At 34.4% G+C, this 18,970-nt stretch overlaps 1 protein-coding gene across 2 annotated transcripts in view; it reads left to right on the forward strand.

The window, feature by feature from the left end:
* The window catches only part of EYS (eyes shut homolog), a 1,666,475-nt gene that overhangs the window by 445,376 nt on the left and 1,202,129 nt on the right, over positions 1-18,970 (forward strand). For both annotated transcript variants that reach the window (XM_067702876.1, XM_067702877.1), the window contains exon 13: positions 13,813-13,934. In XM_067702876.1, coding sequence (XP_067558977.1) covers positions 13,813-13,934 — 122 coding nt within the window. The remainder of the gene's footprint in view (positions 1-13,812; positions 13,935-18,970) is intronic.

Consider the following 18,970-nt stretch of genomic DNA (forward strand, 5'->3'; position numbering starts at 1 on the left):
GACAAAGAAATGTTGCAGATGAAAGAGCAAGATAAAACCCTATAAGAACAACTAAATGAAGAGGAGATGGGCACTCTACCTGAAAAATAATTCATAGTAATGATAGTAAAGATGATCCAAGACCTCAAAAAAGGAATGGAGGCATGGATTGAGAAGATACAAGAAATAGTTAACAAAGACCTAGAGGAACTAAAGGACAAACAAACATAGATAAACAATAAAATAACTGAAATGAAAAATACACTAGAATTAATCAATAGCAGAATAATAACTGAGGCCAAAGAACGGATAAGTGAGCTGGAAGACAGAATGGTGGAAATTGCTGCTGTGGAACAGAATAAAGAAAAAAGAATGAAAAGAAATTAAGACATCCTCAGATACATCTGGGACAACGTTAAACACTCCAACATTTGAATTATAGGGGTCCCAGAAGAAAAAGAGAAGGAGAAAGGGTCTGAGAAAATAGTTAAAAAATTAAAGCTAAAAACTTCCATAACATGGGAAAGGAAATAGTCACCCAAGTCCAGGAAGCACAGAGAGTCCCAAACAAGATAAATCCAAAGAGGAACATGCCAAACCAAATACTAATCAAACTAACAAAAATTAAATACAAAGAAAAAATATTGGGGACTTCCCTCATGGCACAGTGGTTAAGAATCCGCCTGCCAATGCATGGGACATGAGTTCGAGCCCTGGTCCGGGAAGATCCCACATGCCGCGGAACAACTGAGCCCATGTGTCACAGCTACTGAGCCTGTGCTCTAGAGCCTGTGAGCCACAACCACTGAACCCATATTCCACAACTACTGAAGACCGTGCGCCTAGAGCCCATGCTCCGCAACAAGAGAAGCCACTGCAATGGGAAACCCATGCACCGCAATGAAGAGTAGCCCCCGCTCACCACAACTAGTGAAAGCCCACGTGCAGCAACAAAGACCCAACACAGCCAGAAAGAAAGAAAGAGAGAGAGAGAGAGAGAGAGAGAGAGAGAGAGAGAGAGAGAGAGAGAGAGAGAGAGAGAGAGAGAGAAGAAAGAAAAAGAAAGAAAGAAAGAAAGAAAGAAAGAAAGAAAGAAAGAAATAAAGAAAGAAAGAAAGAAAGAAAGAAAAAGAAAGAAAGAGAAAGAAAGAAAGAAAGAAGAAAAACTATTAAAAGTAGTAAGGGGGAAAAAAAGCAACAAATAACATACAAGGAAATCTCCATAACACTATCAGCTGAAATACTTATAGTAACCATCTTTGGAAGGTAGCCTTTTAGTCAGGATAGTAGCTTACCACACCTAGAGAAAGAACTTCTGACAAAGAAAAAACATGTTCTTCCAAAATTATTTTTGTCTTAAAATTTTAAGATGATTGCTTAAAATGTTACATGATTTGGCAAGAAAATGATTATATGATATATGATTATAAAGTTACTAGTGATTTAATATTATCACATATTAACAAATTACTTTTATGTTTCATACTTAGAAATTTCCTCTTATTATAAATATTTATGTTAACAGAATAAAAAGAAACTACCTGAAAGAGTACTTGTAAACTTAAATCCAAGGTCATTGGAGACTGCTTCCTTTCTGTATATGACAATGGCTATTGACTTTGTTTAACTAAAACACATTAAGGTTAATTTATCTGATGTTCTTAGTGAATAAATATTGATTATTATGACATGATAAGACATTTCTCTCTGTGTGTTTTTAAAAACACATCTTGCCTCATGAACTAGTCTAAGAGATTAGAAACAAAGGTATATTTTAACAGTGGCTCTTCCAAGAAAAACTTACTGTGTTCCCAGCTGTCATTTCAGAACATAATTTTGTTAAACGGGAATTAAGGAATCACGAGGAATGCTCTAGACAGCTGGTAGAACACTAGGCGCAGTAGAGCCACTGTCCTTGTTAACACCTGGGTCTTCTGGGAAATCTAAATAGAGCAATAAAAAACATGATCATTTTAAGATTGAAAGAGTTAGTGACCTAGTCCACGTTTATTTATATAAATATTATGACCAGTTAGGAGCAGTTAGATGTGTTTCTCAGTGGCCTACATGCAGCAGCCTCCTAGACCAGGCCAAACACTCTGACCCTTCCAGGGGATTCACTCCTGTCTCCATTCACATTATGTCAATGGTTTAATATATGTGGAAGATATATAAGAACCCATAAGTGGTTTAATTTATGTAGAAAATATTTACTTATCGATAGAATGAAAACACAGCCTTTATTCCCTGATTCCACACACACGCACACAAAATAAATAAACAAATAAGTAGAAAAAGAAGAAAGACCCATCTGATTACCTGAGGAGGAAGGGGAGTAGTGATCAAATCAATAATATTAAATTCTAAAATGCCAAACACATCTCAGAGGGCTTGCTTTCATAGTTAATGATATTTGAGAATACCACATTTGCTTCTTGAAATTATTATTGGATTCATGGATCCCAACAGGCTGATGACAAGAGGCTATCTGAAACTGGAGTTCACACTTTTCTGAGCATTGTTACACCGTCTTAACCCTTCCTGCCCGCTGCTTTCTTGGTTACAACACTTGTGGCTGAGTTCTTATTTCACCCTTCTTGCTACTAATTCTGTTGCAAAGGTAGCTTATTAACCTGCGATAAAATCATTATGGTTAACCATAAGACAAAACAGCTCTCCTATCAAGGAACTGCAACCTACAGATAAACAAAGTATTCAATAATCATTAAGGTCATGGCAATTATGACTTACATTAGGTCTTACATTATGACTCTAACCAGTGCTCTTCTAACTGTGATGTGCTAGAATTCCTCTTGGAAATTGTTAGGAAATAATTATGTTTAAAAAAGGGGAAACAAAGAGGCAGAAACACTATAATATGTGGTATTTGCTAAATAACTCTGAAAATAAGCTTTAGATTCAGATTATATATATAATGTAAAATGTATTTGAAATATACTATATGCATTTATTGTTATATATGCTAGATATATCTATAATTATATGCAATATATTATATCTATCTACCTATCCATCTATCATCTATCTACCTAGTGTTACACATAAATACTTTCTGTTTAAAAACTAAAGAAAACCTCCACCTAATTTTACAGAATTAAGTTAAAAATCCTAATAAATTTAAAATATCAAGAACAAAAAGTTTTACATAATATAAAATAGTCAAAATAACTGTAAAACCATATTTGAAATATCTTAACAATTTATCATATTCATTAGTTTATTTTACTTTACCAAGTGATAAAATGATCTATTGCAAGGAGTTATTGAAAGTATCTAAAACAATAGGCAAATATTACATTGTTTGCTTGGTACTTGCTTCTACTTCTGCTGTGTAAAAGCCTGGCTTACTTTTCTATGGTTAGAGATGCTTATTTCCCTTGGGGTCACTATGCTGGAAATGAGTTCCATATTCATGGTCTGAAAACTTTCAGCCACACTGATTTTCATATATCCTGAGGCTGCAAACACCTCGTGACTGTTGGCTGCATTCTTCAGTCAAAGTGATGATATTTACTGTCTCTACTGCCTGGCACCATCAAGCTCAGTGAGCATGAAAGCTGTCCATATCCAACCTGAAAACCACCTGTAGAGCCAGGGTAGATCTCCTTATTCCATGCATGTACAACTCAAACTACATGTTAGAACGTCAGTTATAAGAGATTAACATTGGTTATACTGTTAACCTCCGGGCTTTCTCCTTTAGCATCTCTATTATGAGGGTAAAGTTAATGACTATTGGTCACTGCTATTTGTACAGCATCATTTTGGTGTCAACTAGACTATCTAGCTACTTAATAATATACAGAGAAAAGAGAATATATATATATATAAATGAATTCATATATTAAAAGGGAATATTCAACATACATGATTTGAAAGTTACCTTAACAAAATTCTCAGATTGTTTTCATGGTATATTTCAGAAAATATATTTCTGAATGTATTAATTTACCAGACGTTTTTAACTGATTTTTTTGCTACATTTGTGAATACTAGACAAAGAGTCAGGAGACATGAGTTCTAATTCTGTGTATTTTTTTGTGGTACGCGGGCCTCTCACTGCTGTGGCCTCTCCCGTTGCGGAGCACAGGCTCCGGACGCGCAGGCTCAGCGGCCATGGCTCAACGGACCCAGCCGCTCCGCAGCATGTGGGATCTTCCTGGACCGGGGTAAGAACCCGTGACCCCTAGCATCGGCAGGTGGACTCTCAACCACTGCGCCACCAGGGAAGCCCTCTAATTCTGTTTTGCCGTCAACTAGTTACAGCAGCTTGAGCAATTAGCCTCTACGGGTTCAGCTTTCTCATTATAAAATGGAATAAGTTGAATGGATCAGTGGTTTTCAATCTGCGTTTTGAGACTCTGATGTGGGTGAATGCTGTCCTTAGGGGCTGGTGTGGAGAGAGAGAGGCTAGGACAGCTAAACCAGCAGGGCTCTGGGCTCCCCACCCTGCTCAGTAAGAGCACAACTGCTTTATTTATTTACACACCCTAGGGAAATGTGATTGTATGAGAGTTTCTTATTTACAATTAACAAACAAAAATCTTTAAAATAACTGAGCCAAATAATCTAATGTTTAAGACAGTTTGGAGCAATAAAAGATGTAAAGTGCTATGGGCTTTCTAATGTGCTAGAAAACTGAGTGTGAGAAAAGGAATTACGTATTATCCTTCTGCAATGTATCTTAGAAAAAGCCTGATGGGGCAAAATGATTTTTAGTTCATGGTGTGCTTGTATTATTGTCATTTGGCTTTCAGACCAAAAAGTAATTTTCCCAAACATCTAAACTATCTGTAGCAGAATTGCATTCATATTCTGACACCTTTATGTTGGTGACAGTTCCTCAGAAGTTTATGTTTTTTGTATTCTTAAGTACTATCTATGCCCTGGGGATAAAGTTTTGTGTAATAGATTATATCTCCAGTTGTCAAATTGAGTCAGTATGGAAAGCAGTATTGAAGATATAAGAATGTGCAGGAACAGTACACCTCAATGGCAGGTAAACTCTTTTCCCATCATAGCTATGTTATCAGTGAGGAATAAAATTCTGGTGCTGGTAGCCTAAGCTCTTTTATTCTAGTTTTAAACCCTTTCTTTAAAAACAAACAAAAAGTACTGTTAAAAGTAGGCGAACCCTTTGGAAAGGATCACAAATAGTTTCTGAAGGTAGGACATGCAATAAGAGAGCTACATTATCACAAATGGATTGCTAATAGAGACTACAGATCCAAAATAGCAGAGTAGACAAAGAGCTGAGATTATTTTGAAGAATATAATATGAATTTTATGAGTAGATTGACTAGAATATAGCAAATAAAAGTGGAAATCTGCGCTTAATGTCATTTTCTCATTTAGAATAGGCACTAAAATGCTAATTTGCCCTTTTATCACTAGCAAAAAGTATCTTTACATGAAAACAGTGACTAAATTTCTTAGCGGCTTATATTTCCTTTAGAAAGTGTTTTAAAAGGTCAGCATAGTTTCATTTATGCTCTATTAATATCCACATCTAATGTGTGGCTTTTCATATTCTTCACATATTTATATTAGATTTTCCCAAGTTAAAGAAATTGTGTTTTTCTAAAACAGTTCTGCCTTGAAACTATCACTCAATTTAACATATATTTCCATTGCTTTATTTCAGAATATGTTCAATCAGATTCAACATTTATAACTTTTTATAGAAATTGTTTTTAAATATTACATTAACTTTCTGTCAGAATAATACATATTATTTCATTTTAGATTTAAAGAACCAAGATAAATCATTTTCTCCAGCTGAAAGAAATAATGTTAACATAGTTTTGCTTGTTTGTTTTTAAGAATAAAGATGACCGTATTCATGTCTAACCCTGAGTATCACTTTATCCAGTATTTGGAAGTCTTTATGTCTATGGTTAATTCTATAAATCTTTAAAGATTAGACTAAGTACATAAAATAATACTAAAAGGAAACGGACAATAAGTCAACAGGCAGAGCCCTTTATTCTTACAAGAACTGAACTCATTATGGATTTTCAATTTTTTTCATTTTATTGGTGAAAAACTAAATCTTTGTCCTTCTTCCTAGGATCATATGAGTAATGAATTAGAAAAAGACAACAATATAAGTGTTTTTTAAATTTTTATTTTTTTAGTGTGTATCTAAATTTTCAGGAATCGAAAAGTAAGTTTCATAAAGTAAGATGAATTTTGTGGCTAAGACAATCAAATATAATTACCTCAATATGTAAACACTTCATAATGGAGTCAGTCTAATGTTTCTTTCATTGGGATTTTCAATCCTCATTTATAGAACTAGTTTTAGTTGATTGTAAGGAAGGGCTATTTAAAGGAATTCTAAAATATAATTTTTCTTGTTAGGAAAATGAGATGACTGAATATCTAGAAATTATAAATAAAATATTTTCTGGACTACATATTAACAATTAATATCATATATATTCCATGATTTAACATCCCTTCTTTCAGTCAAATATAAGATAGTATTCAAGATAGTGATAATTGGTGGACAAAACAGATTTGAATTTATATTTTACAAGTTAGAAAAATACACAATAAAATAAGTAAGTTATTTTAAAATATGGTACGTACCAAGCATAAGATGGAACACGTATGTAACTAGTATACATAAAAAGGGTCATGAACAATAAAACAGTAATTGTGAGAAAGGGAAGTATACTGTAGGAAATGATCAAAGCTTCAGGTAGAATGTGGCATTTATTTTGACCTGGAGGGAGGAACCAAATTTCAAAAGTTGGGGCAGAGGTCACGGGAAGTAAGTGAAGATATTCCAGATGGAAGAATGCCAGAGAAGCAGGAATCCAATGCACAAGAGTAGTTTAGATTACCTGGAAATGTCACGGGTAAGAGAACATTTTAGTTAAGTTACTGGTATCTGACTGTGAGTCAGATATCATATGAAGTCCTATCCTAAGGACTCATTTAATCCTCCACCCTCATCAGTCAAGTACCATTATTTCTGATGTTCCTTGAGATTAAGTAGCAGGCTTATTTTTATTTAGCTAATAATTCATGAAGCTTGATTTTAAATCCTGGCTGTCTCTCATCAAATCCCTGCAATCTTACATACTGCAGTAAATCCTCAAGCTTTGTTTTTTCTTAAAAGGAGTTTTTCTTCTTCCCCAGTTGAAGGATATGTTTCATAGTGGTGGACTTTTAGGTTGGCAATTAATTTCTCTCAGTCCATTATCATATTGTTCTACTGGGTTCTTGTTTCCACTGTTGGGAAGTAAATTGTCAGACCTGATGTCCCTTTGAAAGTAAGTGTCTTTGTTCTTTGGCTGCTTTTAAGATTTACTCTTTCTTTCATTATCAGCAGTTTTACCCTAGATAGTGTTTTCTTTATGCTTAATCCAGCATAGGTCTGGAGATCTTTCTAAATCTGTGGTTACTGTCTTCTGTTATCTTTGGACAATTCTCAGGCAGTAATTTTTTCAAATATTGCTCTTATCCAGTTTCTCTTCTCCCTCTTTAATATTTCAATTCTTTTTATTATTTCCCATATTTGACAGGTTTTTTTCTGACTTCTTTATTCTTTTGTCTTTATGTACTTCAGTCTGGATATTTACTACTAATCCTCTACTAAGATTTTATTAAAATAATGGAATAAATGATTAAATTTCAATTATTATTATTTCCAAATCACAGTATTTTTTTTGACTTTTTTATAGCAGGTTTCTAGTGAAATTCTCTATTTTGTCTTCTATATTCTCACATATATTAATCATAGTCATTTAAGAATATCCAGTAACACAATATCTGAATAATCTCTTCCTACTGTCTCATTTTCTCTTGAATTTTGATCATCAACATTCTTTAATTTTTTATTGAATACCAGACATTTTGTTATCAAATATTGAAAAATTTCCTCTAATGTTAACTTCCTCCAAAGAGCACTTCATTTCTCTGGCAGGACAACAGAGCACAGATCGATGACCTCAACTAAAATGTAGAGTGGGGTTTTAGCATGATCTGGGCTGGGAGTTTGGCTGGTTTGTTTTACTTCTAGACCTTGGGGTTTCCATGAAAGCAAAAAGTGTTTCGCAGGACCATTGCATCTTACAGGCCCTAAACTCCAACCTTGACCTTTCCTGGAACACGAGACTACTGAATCTTTGCTATTCACTTTAGTTGCTTTCTGCTTACATTGGGTAGTTTCACCCTAGGCAACAAATGTCTCTAAATGATTGCTCCTCAATATTTGGGATCATTTGTTTGTTCTTCTCTTCATGGACCTCTCTCCTCAACAGAGTTGAATACATATATTTGTGTGTATATATATATATATATATATATACACACACACACACACACAAATATATATATATATATATTCATTCCAGGAAAATTGCTGCAAGCTCCAGCTGCTTCTATTTACCTGAATTTAAGAAAGCAAATGTCCTGGCATTAAAATCAAGGGCAAGAGTGATCTTACTTTAGTTTGCTTCCCTTCTCTCCAGAATTTATGAGATGCAATCTGTTTTGGTTGTTCTTTTCAGAATTCAATCATTGTTCTATGTATTTTACTCAGCTTCTCTAGTTGTTTTTGGCAAAATGAGGTTTGGCAGGATTTTTTGTTGTTGTTTGCTTGTTTGTTTGGTAAATAGCTTTTATTAATATAAGGATATTCCTGAAAAGTTCTCACTTGATAAGAGAATTTTTATGAATGTGTGTTGAATTATATAATGTTTTTTTCTGAATCTGAGATGGTCAAACCATTTTTTCCTTCTTTAATAGAGTTTCTTCTATTGAAGCATACTTTTATTTCTGTAAGACAAAAAACAAATTACCTGCTCATAATAGAACAAATCTTGAAGGCACTCTTAGATTCAATTACTTAAAATTATTTTTTTCAATTTTACTTTTTTTGATCACATAAGGTTGACTGAGTTTGCATTTCTTGTTATATGCTTGCCAGATTTTGGTATCTAGACTTTACTAGTCTCAAAATTTAAGTTGGGTAGTTCCCCTGCTTTTCTGTTTTCTGCACCTATATGACACAAGAGAAGAATTAAAGATTTGAAAGCGATTTTATTTGTCTTTGTAAGCATACTGCCAATCTCCCTTTTTGGTGCATTTAAAAATGTTTACTTATTTAGTAAGATTTTCCACTATTTCTTGATCAATTTTCCTAATTTATTATCTGAAATTTGTCCATATTGTTTAAGTTTGTGTTTGTAATCGATACATTGCTGGATTCTCTCTCTCCTCCTCTTTCATCTTTGTTTTCCTAGTCTGATAATCTTTATCCTTCAGTATGTTCATACAAAGAAGTAATGTAAAATAATAATAATAAATAATAGTAATGAAAAATTGTTCATAAAAGAAACAATGAAAAGTAAATACTTTTAAATAATAAAATAAAAATAACGAAATAATGAAAATTTTTCATACAGTAATTTCCTTACATATGAACCTTCAAGTTTCAAACTTTCAAAGATGTGGACGTGCATTTGCATGTCCAGTTGCGTAAGTTAGTTCATGTGTCTGGCGTACTTTGTCACGTGCGTGGATCCTCTACAATTGGCTGTGCTTTTGTGTACTTTACTGTATACTTTACTGTGTAGGGTACAGTAGTACACTATCTTTATTTCAAGCCCAGGATGTACAGAAGCAAGTGTAAAAGCAGCAATGATGTAGCTGGTACTGCTAAGAAGTGCCAGCTGTTGTGATGTACTACTGTACTTTTCAAGGTACCATACTGCAAGACTAAAAATGTTTTCTTTATTTTTGTGTTTGTTTTTTATGTATTATTTGTGTAAAAGGTATTATAAACTTATTACAGTACAGTACTATATAGCCGACTGTGTTAGTTGGGCACCTAGGCTAACTTTGTTGGACCTAATGAACACACTCTCAGAACAGAACTCATTTGTATGTAGGGATCTTACTATACAAAGAAATAATGTAGATATGGATAATTATGTTCAAGTGCAGTACTTGTTGTGTGTTGTACTTTGACCTTGTCAGATCTAGTCTGGCAAGCCTGGAAGGAATGGTTGCTATTGATTAGTGGTGATTATTGGTCACTAGGCCAAGCATGTCATTACTAGGCCAAGCCAAATCATTACTGCATGCAATGCTCAAAATAAGCATATGAAGTAGACATTATTGGTACTTTATGTATAAATGCACCTGAGGCTTAGATAACTTATATAGTTTACTTAGATAAATTAAGTAGGTTAGCAGATGTGTTAGGCAGAATTATAAAATGGCCCCAAGATCTCCACCTCCTAGTGCACATGTCTTGTAAAACCTACTCTCCTTGAGCATAAGTAAGACCTGTGAAAATAGTGAGATAGTACTACCATTTATGTTACTTTATATGGAAAAAGAGATTTTACAGGTGTAACTAAGGTCCCTAATCAGCTGACTTTGATTTATCAAATGTAAGATTATCTCGGGTGTGCCTGACCTAATTAGATGAGTCCTTAAAGGAGACAAGACACAGAAGCAGGTGCTCCCCTGTTGGCCTTGAAGGAACAAGCCACCCCACTTGCTTTGAGAAGACAAGGCCATGTACCAAGGATGTGACACCACCTGGATCTGAGAGCCGTCCATGCCTGGCAACTAGCAAGTGACCAGACCCAAGTCCTAGGGCCACAATGCAATAAATTTTACTGACAACCACTGTTTGGAAAAGGAACCCAAGCCTCAGATGAGATCATAACCCCAGTCAATACCTTGTTTTAGCCCGGTGAGACTTTAAGCAAAGGACTTGACTCACCTGTGTCTGGACATATGAACCACAGAAAATGTGAGACAGCAAATTTATGTTTAAAGCTGCTAAATTTGTGGTAATTTTCTACACAGCAATAGAAATTCAATACCCCATACATGTATGGATATTTAATAAGCCACAAAGCTGGTGTTCAAATGTCATCTCTCAGACTTCAAAATTTATATTCAGAATTATGCTAACCTTCTTACATTTGTATATTTGTCACTGATCACAAGGATTTAAAATATCTAGCTCAGCCTGAAAAACTAAACTGCTACTACATAGTTACATGCAGAATATTATATAGAGTGTGTTATATATGTAGTTATTATACCTACCAAACTTGACCACTTTGTCTTCTGTCTCACTGGCTGTGTAGTTCACTGAGTTGGATCTGTGTCATCTTTTATCATCTTCTGCCTTTCCTGTCTCCTACTCACTATGTATTTTCAAACTATGAAAACTTTTTTATCTGAATTTGGCAGGAAGACAAATGTCTACTTTGCATTAAGAGGTAAAAACAATGTGACACCAACCTCACAAATTATACAAACTTTTACTCATTTTAGTAAACATATTTAAATACATTTTCCTCCTCAGGAAAAGTAACTCAAAATATTATTATATGATTATGGAATGCCAAGGTAATATGGCTTAAAAGTAGTGTGTCAGCTTTATTATTTTAAGTTACTGGAATTAATTAACTTTATAGTGTTGATTGGGAAAGTGCTTTGCACTAAGAATATCTAAGTTCAGAATAATGCTTCTGAATCAAGTAAGAAACAGATGAATAGAAATACTTGAACTATGGGTTAATTCTACTTAATATTCTGCTCTCTGCAACATTTATATTTTTTTCATGTTTAATATTAGAAAAATGTCTATTTCCTTGATCACTTTGTTTCTGTTTCATACAGATTCCATCATATCTGGAGATCACTGCTTTGGTACCTGACACTTTAGTGATAATTAGATCATTAAATGCATGGCAATTTTCTACTCATTATTAAATCATCAAGAATACCAATAAGAAATATATGGCTTTAATGGCAAAGAAATTTGTTTGGCTTTTTTGCTCACTCACTGAATTTGTTTCAAATTACTACTGATACGTCAAAATAAAAACCAGCAGTATACTCATGCATTTGTCTTAACAGAAACAATTAACACCCCTTTGAAGGTGAATTGCCAGAAATAACTAAAGGGCACCTCACATGGTCCACGGGTTACGGACATCCATCCTGCATCCTGATCTGCCCTTCTGTCTTTCACTAGGTTGGGTCACGGTCCCCCATTCACTACAGCAGATGCTTAGTCTTGCTTGTTATAGAATTGCTTCCATTTCAAATAGCATATGCATTAAACAAAATATGATCATTACCTTCAATTTTCATGTAAGTCCTCTTTGTAATGCTTACACAAAAGAGAAGGAAAAAGAAATAAGCTAAATGCAATCAATGAAAAATTTCTGAATACTGCCAAACTCTGAGGAAGTTCACAATGATAGAGGCAGAACACAGGAAAAAAATGCTGCTGAAATCCAGCAAACCATAAGTACTGAGAGTGAGAACTCTGAGTGGAGAATGAACACATGTTCAGGAGTAAAATCTGGTCTTCGTATGGCCACTCTCATCCCTCTGCTTTTCACAAGCAGCTGAAAACTAAAGCTGGGACCTCAGTGGAGCTACTCATACATTTGGATTATTGTAACCTAAATGCATCTACATTGAGCATGAATGTATGTGTTTCTCTGGTGAAAAAATTTAGTTGACTGGAATGTTTGAACTCTACGAACTTTCTGTCTACCTATAGTGAAGACTTTGTGAAGTCTGTTTTGTGTACTAACTTCATATTTTACATTATTTTTCCTATCATTGTTTCCATTGTTCAATCAACAGGTATTAAGCGTCCACTGGTGCCAGGCCTTCTCAAGGTACTGGAATGTATTACACCAGAACATGTTTTCCCATCTCAGAGAGCTCCTGCTCTTGTGTGTTCACAGAACTATGTAGACTCAACTCCATTCCCAAGTGAAAAGTTGGGCTGGCGTCACCTGACACAGCTCTCTCCATTAGAAATGTAACAAAATCTATGTGTGTTCAGTAAATTTTCAAGCAGCCACATTAAAAAAAAGTCCAAAGAAACAGATGAAATTAATTTTAATAATACAATTGTGTGTTTAACTCTTTATATCCAAATTATTACCATTACAACATGTAATAAAATTATTAGTGAGATACTTTATATATTTTTTTTAATATTAACTTTTCCAAATCCAGTGTGTATTTTATACTTACAGCCTCATTTGGGACCAGGCATATTTCAATGCTCTATAACCACAGGTGGTCAGTGGCTACTGGTACTGAACAGAGAAGATCAAGATAACACCTAACATTGATGCTACAATTTTTCGTATTTCTAAATCTAGAATTGCTAAACCTTAGAGCCCAAATTCTAACTTTTTGAAAAGAGCTCTAGTCTTCAAAATTATTTTTAATGTATAAATTACTGTCCCACCATAATTTGAGGTGTCTTTTGGGTTGTTTTTCTATTTGCCCAATCAGGAAAAGCAATTTTGCTTCCAGTATTTTGAATATTGTTATAGACCAATTCAATTCTTCAGAAAAATAATATGCAAAGTTTTATAATTTCAATAAATGAACAATACTACACTTACATAAGTTAATTATTTGTAAGTAATATCACAAAGTTGTCAGGTTTATTTTGTTGTAGTTATTTTTTTAACTCATGAGCTAGTTGCCAAGTACCACATTTAGTTATTTAGTTTTACACAATCACTAGTCTTCATATTACTAATACACTAATTTTATATTAACATTTAACAAGACCAATAGCTCTGTATTGTGAGCTTGACACATAAATATTAACTTTTATTGAATTAGATACTAAAGAATACCATTCACATAGTTTTTAAACTGCGGTAAAGTAATTTTTGACAAGTATTGACATTCTATAAAAATTGAAAAAAATCATAAATTGACAGAGATCAAAATAATGAAGAGTAATAAGAATGACCTAAAGGTTGTATAATTTTCATATTCCCTTAGAACCACCAATGCGTGTATCTTTCTGGTTGGGAAGGATATTTTTGTGAACAAGAATTCAATGACTGCAAAAAGAATCCCTGTAAGAACAATTCCACCTGTACTGACCTTGACAATGGCTATCGGTGAGTAATATATTCATTGTTTCTTTACAAAATTATTTGGAATTCACGATGTCTTTGGGATATATCCAGACATTGTTTTCACTTTACATCAATTAATTAAAATAATGGTATTAAGGTGAAAAGCCATTTCCTGAAAAGATAGTGTCACGTTCATTTAAAATTTGCAAATACCAAAGTGCAGATGTCCAGTCAAAAAAGGAATAAACAAATTTTAACCTGGAAATGCAATGTCCAGATGTGGCTCATCTTACGAATACACTTATTTCTTTAAGACACGCTTTTGCCATTTCAGCATTGTTTCGGGTCATTCCATGCAAAATTAGTGCCACAATACGTGTCCTTAGTGGGTCTATTAAATTAAATTCAAATTATTTCTTATAAATTAATCATGAGTTTGGATTATTTTAGTCAAATTATTGGTAAATTTTACAACATTTACTATCAACATGTTCCATACTACAATTATATTTTTTATATATATATATAATATATATATATATTTAAACATCTTTATTGGGGTATAATTGCTTTACAATGGTGTGTTAGTTTCTGCTTTATAACAAAGTGAATCAGTTATACATATACATATGTTCCCATATCTCTTCCCTCTTGCATCTCTCTCCCTCCAACCCTCTCTATCCCACCCCTCCAGGCGGTCACAAAGCACGGAGCCGATATCCCTGTGCCATGCAGCTGCTTCCTACTAGCTATCTACCTTACGTTTGTTAGTGTATATATGTCCATGACTCTCTCTCGCCCTGTCACAGCTCACCCTTCCCCCTCCCCATATCCTCAAGTCCGTTCTCCAGTAGATCTGTATATTTATTCCTGTCTTACCCCTAGGTTCTTCATGACATTTTTTTTCTTTTCTTAACTTCCATATATACGTGTTAGCATATGGTATTTGTCTTTTTCTTTCTGACATACTGCACTCTGTATGACAGACTCTAGGTCAATCCACCTCATTACAAATAGCTCCATTTCGTTTCTTTTTATGGCTGAGTAATATTCCATTGTATATATGTGCCACATCTTCTTTATCCATTCATCCGATGATGGGCACTTAGGTTGTTTCCATCTCTGGGCTATTGTAAATAGAGCTGCAATGAACATTTTGGTACATGACTATTTTTGAATTTTGGTTTTCTCAGGGTATATACCCAGTAGTGGGATTGCTGGGTCATATGGTAGTTCTATTTGTAGATTTTTAAGGAATCTCCATACTGTTGTCAATAGTGGCTGAACCAATTCACATTCCCACTAGCAGTGCAAGAGTGCTCCCTTTTCTCCACACCCTCTCCAGCATTTATTGTTTCCAGATTTTTTGATGATGGTCATTCTGACTGGTGTGAGATGATATCTCATTGTAGTTTTGATTTGCATTTCTCTAATGATTAATGATGTTGAGCATTCTTTCATGTGTTTGTTGGCAGTCTGTATATCTTCTTTGGAGAAATGTCTATTTAGGTCTTCTGCCCATTTTTGGATTGGGTTGTTTGTTTTTTTTGTTATTGAGATGCATGAGCTGCTTGTAAATTTTGGAGATTAATCCTTTGTCAGTTGCTTCATTTGCAAATATTTTCTCCCATTCTGAGGGTTGTCTTTTGGTCTTGTTTATGGTTTCCTTTGTTGTGCAAAAGCTTTGAAGTTTCATTAGGTAACATTTGTTTATTTTTGTTTTTATTTCCATTTCTCTAGGAGGTGGGTCAGAAAGGATCTTGCTGTGATTTATGTCATAAAGTGTTCTGCCTATGTTTTCCTCTAAGAGTTTGATAGTTTCTGGCCTTACATTTAGGTCTTTAATCCATTTTGAGCTTATTTTTGTGTATGGTGTTAGGGAGTGATCTAATCTCATCCTTTTACATGTATCTGTCCAGTTTTCCCAGCACCACTTATTGAAGAGGCTGTCCTTTCTCCACTGTACATTCCTGCCACCTTTATCAAAGATAAGGTGTCCATATGTGTGTGGGTTTATCTCTGGGCTTTCTATCCTGTTCCATTGATCTATCTTTCTGTGTTTGTGCCAGTACCATACTGTCTTGATTCCTGTAGCTTTGTAGTATAGTCTGAAGTCAGGGAGCCTGATTCCTCCAGCTCCGTTTTTCGTTCTCAAGATTGCTTTGGCTATTCGGGGTCTTTTGTGTTTCCATACAAATTGCAAATTTTTTTGTTCTAGTTCTGTGAAAAATGCCAGTGGTAGTTTGATAGGGATTGCATTGAATCTATAGATTGCTTTGGGTAGTAGAGTCATTTTCACAATGTTGATTCTTCCAATCCAAGAACACGGTATATCTCTCCATCTATTTGTATCATCTTTAATTTCTTTCATCAGTGTCTTATAATTTTCTGCATACAGGTCTTTATTTCTCCTTATGTAGGTTTAATCCTAGATATTTTATTCTTTTTGTTGCAATGGTAAATGGGAGTGTTTTCTTGATTTCACTTTCAGATTTTTCATCATTAGTGTATAGGAATGCCAGAGATTTCTGTGCATTAATTTTGTATCCTGCTACTTTACCAAATTCATTGATTAGCTCTAGTAGTTTTCTGGTAGCATCTTTAGGATTCTCCATGTATAGTATCATGTCATCTGCAAACAGTGACAGATTTACTTCTTCTTTTCTGATTTGGATTCCTTTTATTTCCTTTCTTCTCTGATTACTTTGGTTAAAACTTCCAAAACTATGTTGAATAACAGTGGTGAGAGTGAGCAACCTTGTCTTGTTCCTGATCTTAGTGGAAATGCTTTCAGTTTTTCACCATTGAGGATGATGTTTGCTGTGGGCTTGTCATATATGGCCTTTATTATGTTGAGGAAAGTTCCCTTTATGCCTACTTTCTGCAGGGTTTTTATCATAAATGGGTGTTGAATTTTGTCAAAAGCTTTCTCTGCATCTATTGAGACGATCATATGTTTTTTTCCCTTCAATTTGTTAATATGGTTTATCATATTGATAGATTTGTGTATATTGAAGCATCCTTGCATTCCTGGAATAAACCCCACTTGATCATGGTGTATGATCCTTTTAATGTGCTGTTGGATTCTGTTTGCTAGTATTTTGTTCAGGATTTTTGCATCTATGTTCATCAGTGATATTGGTCTGTAGTTTTCTTTCTTTGTGACATCCTTGTCTGGTTTTGGTATCAAGGTGATGGTGGCCTCATAGAAGGAATTTGGGAGTGTTCCACCCTCTGCTATATTCTGGAAGAGTTTGAGAAGGATAGGTGTTAGCTCTTCTCTAAATGTTTGATAGAATTCGCCTGTGAAGCCTTCTGGTCCTGGGCTTTTGTTTGTTGAAAGATTTTTAATCACAGTTTCAATTTCAATGCTTGTGATTGGTCTGTTCATATTTTCTATTTCTTCCTGATTCAGTCTTGGCAGGTCGTGCATTTCTAAGAATTTGTCCATTTCTTCCAGGTTGTCCATTTTATTGGCATAGAGTTGCTTGTAGTAATCTCTCATGATGGTTTGTATTTCTGCAGTGTCAGTTGTTACTTCTCCTTTTTCATTTCTAATTCTACTGATTTGAGTCTTCTCCCTTTTTTTCTTGCTGAGTCTGGCTAATGGTTTATCAATATTTTTTATCTTCTCAAAGAACCAGCTTTTAGTTTTATTGATCTTTGCTATTGTTTCCTTCATTTCTTTTTCATTTATTTCTGATCTGATTTTTATGATTTCTTTCCTTCTGCTAACTTTGGGTTTTTTTTTGTTCTTCTTTCTCTAATTGCTTGAGGTGCAAGGTTAGGTTGTTTATTCGAGATGTTTACTGCTTCTTAAGGTGGGCTTGTATTGCTATAAACTTCCCCCTTAGAAGTGCTTTTGCTGCATCCCATAGGTTTTGGGTCGTTGTGTCTCCATTGTCATTTGTTTCTAGGTATTTTTTTTTTAATTTCCTCTTTGATTTCTTGAGTGATCACTTCATTATTAAGTAGTGTATTGTTTAGCCTCCATGTGTTTGTATTTTTTACAGATCTTTTCCTGTAATTGATATCTCATGTCTCATGGCGCTGTGGTCAGAAAACATATTTGATACAATTTCAATTTTCTTAAATTTACCAAGGCTTGATTTGTGACCCAAGATATGATCTATCCTGGAGAAGGTTCCATGAGCACTTGAGAAAAATGTGTATTCTGTTGTTTTTGGATGGAGTGTCCTATAAATATCGATTAAGTCCATCTTGTTTAATGTATCATTTAAAGCTTGTGTTTCCTTATTTATTTTCATTTTGGATGATCTGTCCATTGGTGAAAGTGGGGTGTTAAAATCCCCTACTATGAATGTGTTACTGTCGATTTCACCTTTTATGGCTGTTAGTATTTGACTTATGTATTGAGGTGCTCCTATGTTGGGTGCATAAATAATTACAATTGTTATATATTCTTCTTGGATCGATCCCTTGATCATTATGTAGTGTCCTTATTTGTCTCTTCTAATAGTCTTTATTTTAAAGTCTATTTTGTCTGATATGAGAATTGCTACTCCAGCTTTCTTTGGGTTTCCATTTGCATGGAATATCTTTTTCCATCCCCTTGCTTTCAGTCTGTATGTGTCTCTAGGTCTGAAGTGGGTCTCTGGTAGACAGCATATATAAGGGTGTTGTTTTTGTATCCATTCAGCCAATCTGTGTCTTTTGGTGGGAGCATTTAGTCCATTTACATTTAAGGTAATTATCGATATGTATGTTCCTATTCCCATTTTCTAAATTGTTTTGGGTTCGTTATTATAGGTCTTTTCCTTCTCTTGTGTTTCTTGTCTAGAGAAGTTCCTTTAGCATTTGTTGTAAAGCTGGTTTGGTGGTGCTGAAATCTCTCAGCTTTTGCTTGTCTGTAAAGGTTTTAATTTCTCCATCAATTCTGAATGAGATCCTTGCTGGGTAGAGTAGTCTTGGTTGCAGGTTTTTCTCCTTCATGACTTTCAGTATGTCCTGCCACTCCCTTCTGGCTTGTAAGGTTTCTGCTGAGAGATCAGCTGTTAACCTTATGGGGATTCCCTTCTGTGTTATTTGCTGTTTTTGCCTTGCTGCTTTTAATATGC

Source organism: Pseudorca crassidens, chromosome 13 (assembly GCF_039906515.1).
Source record: "Pseudorca crassidens isolate mPseCra1 chromosome 13, mPseCra1.hap1, whole genome shotgun sequence".
In the NCBI taxonomy this organism is placed as follows: Eukaryota; Metazoa; Chordata; class Mammalia; order Artiodactyla; family Delphinidae; genus Pseudorca; species Pseudorca crassidens.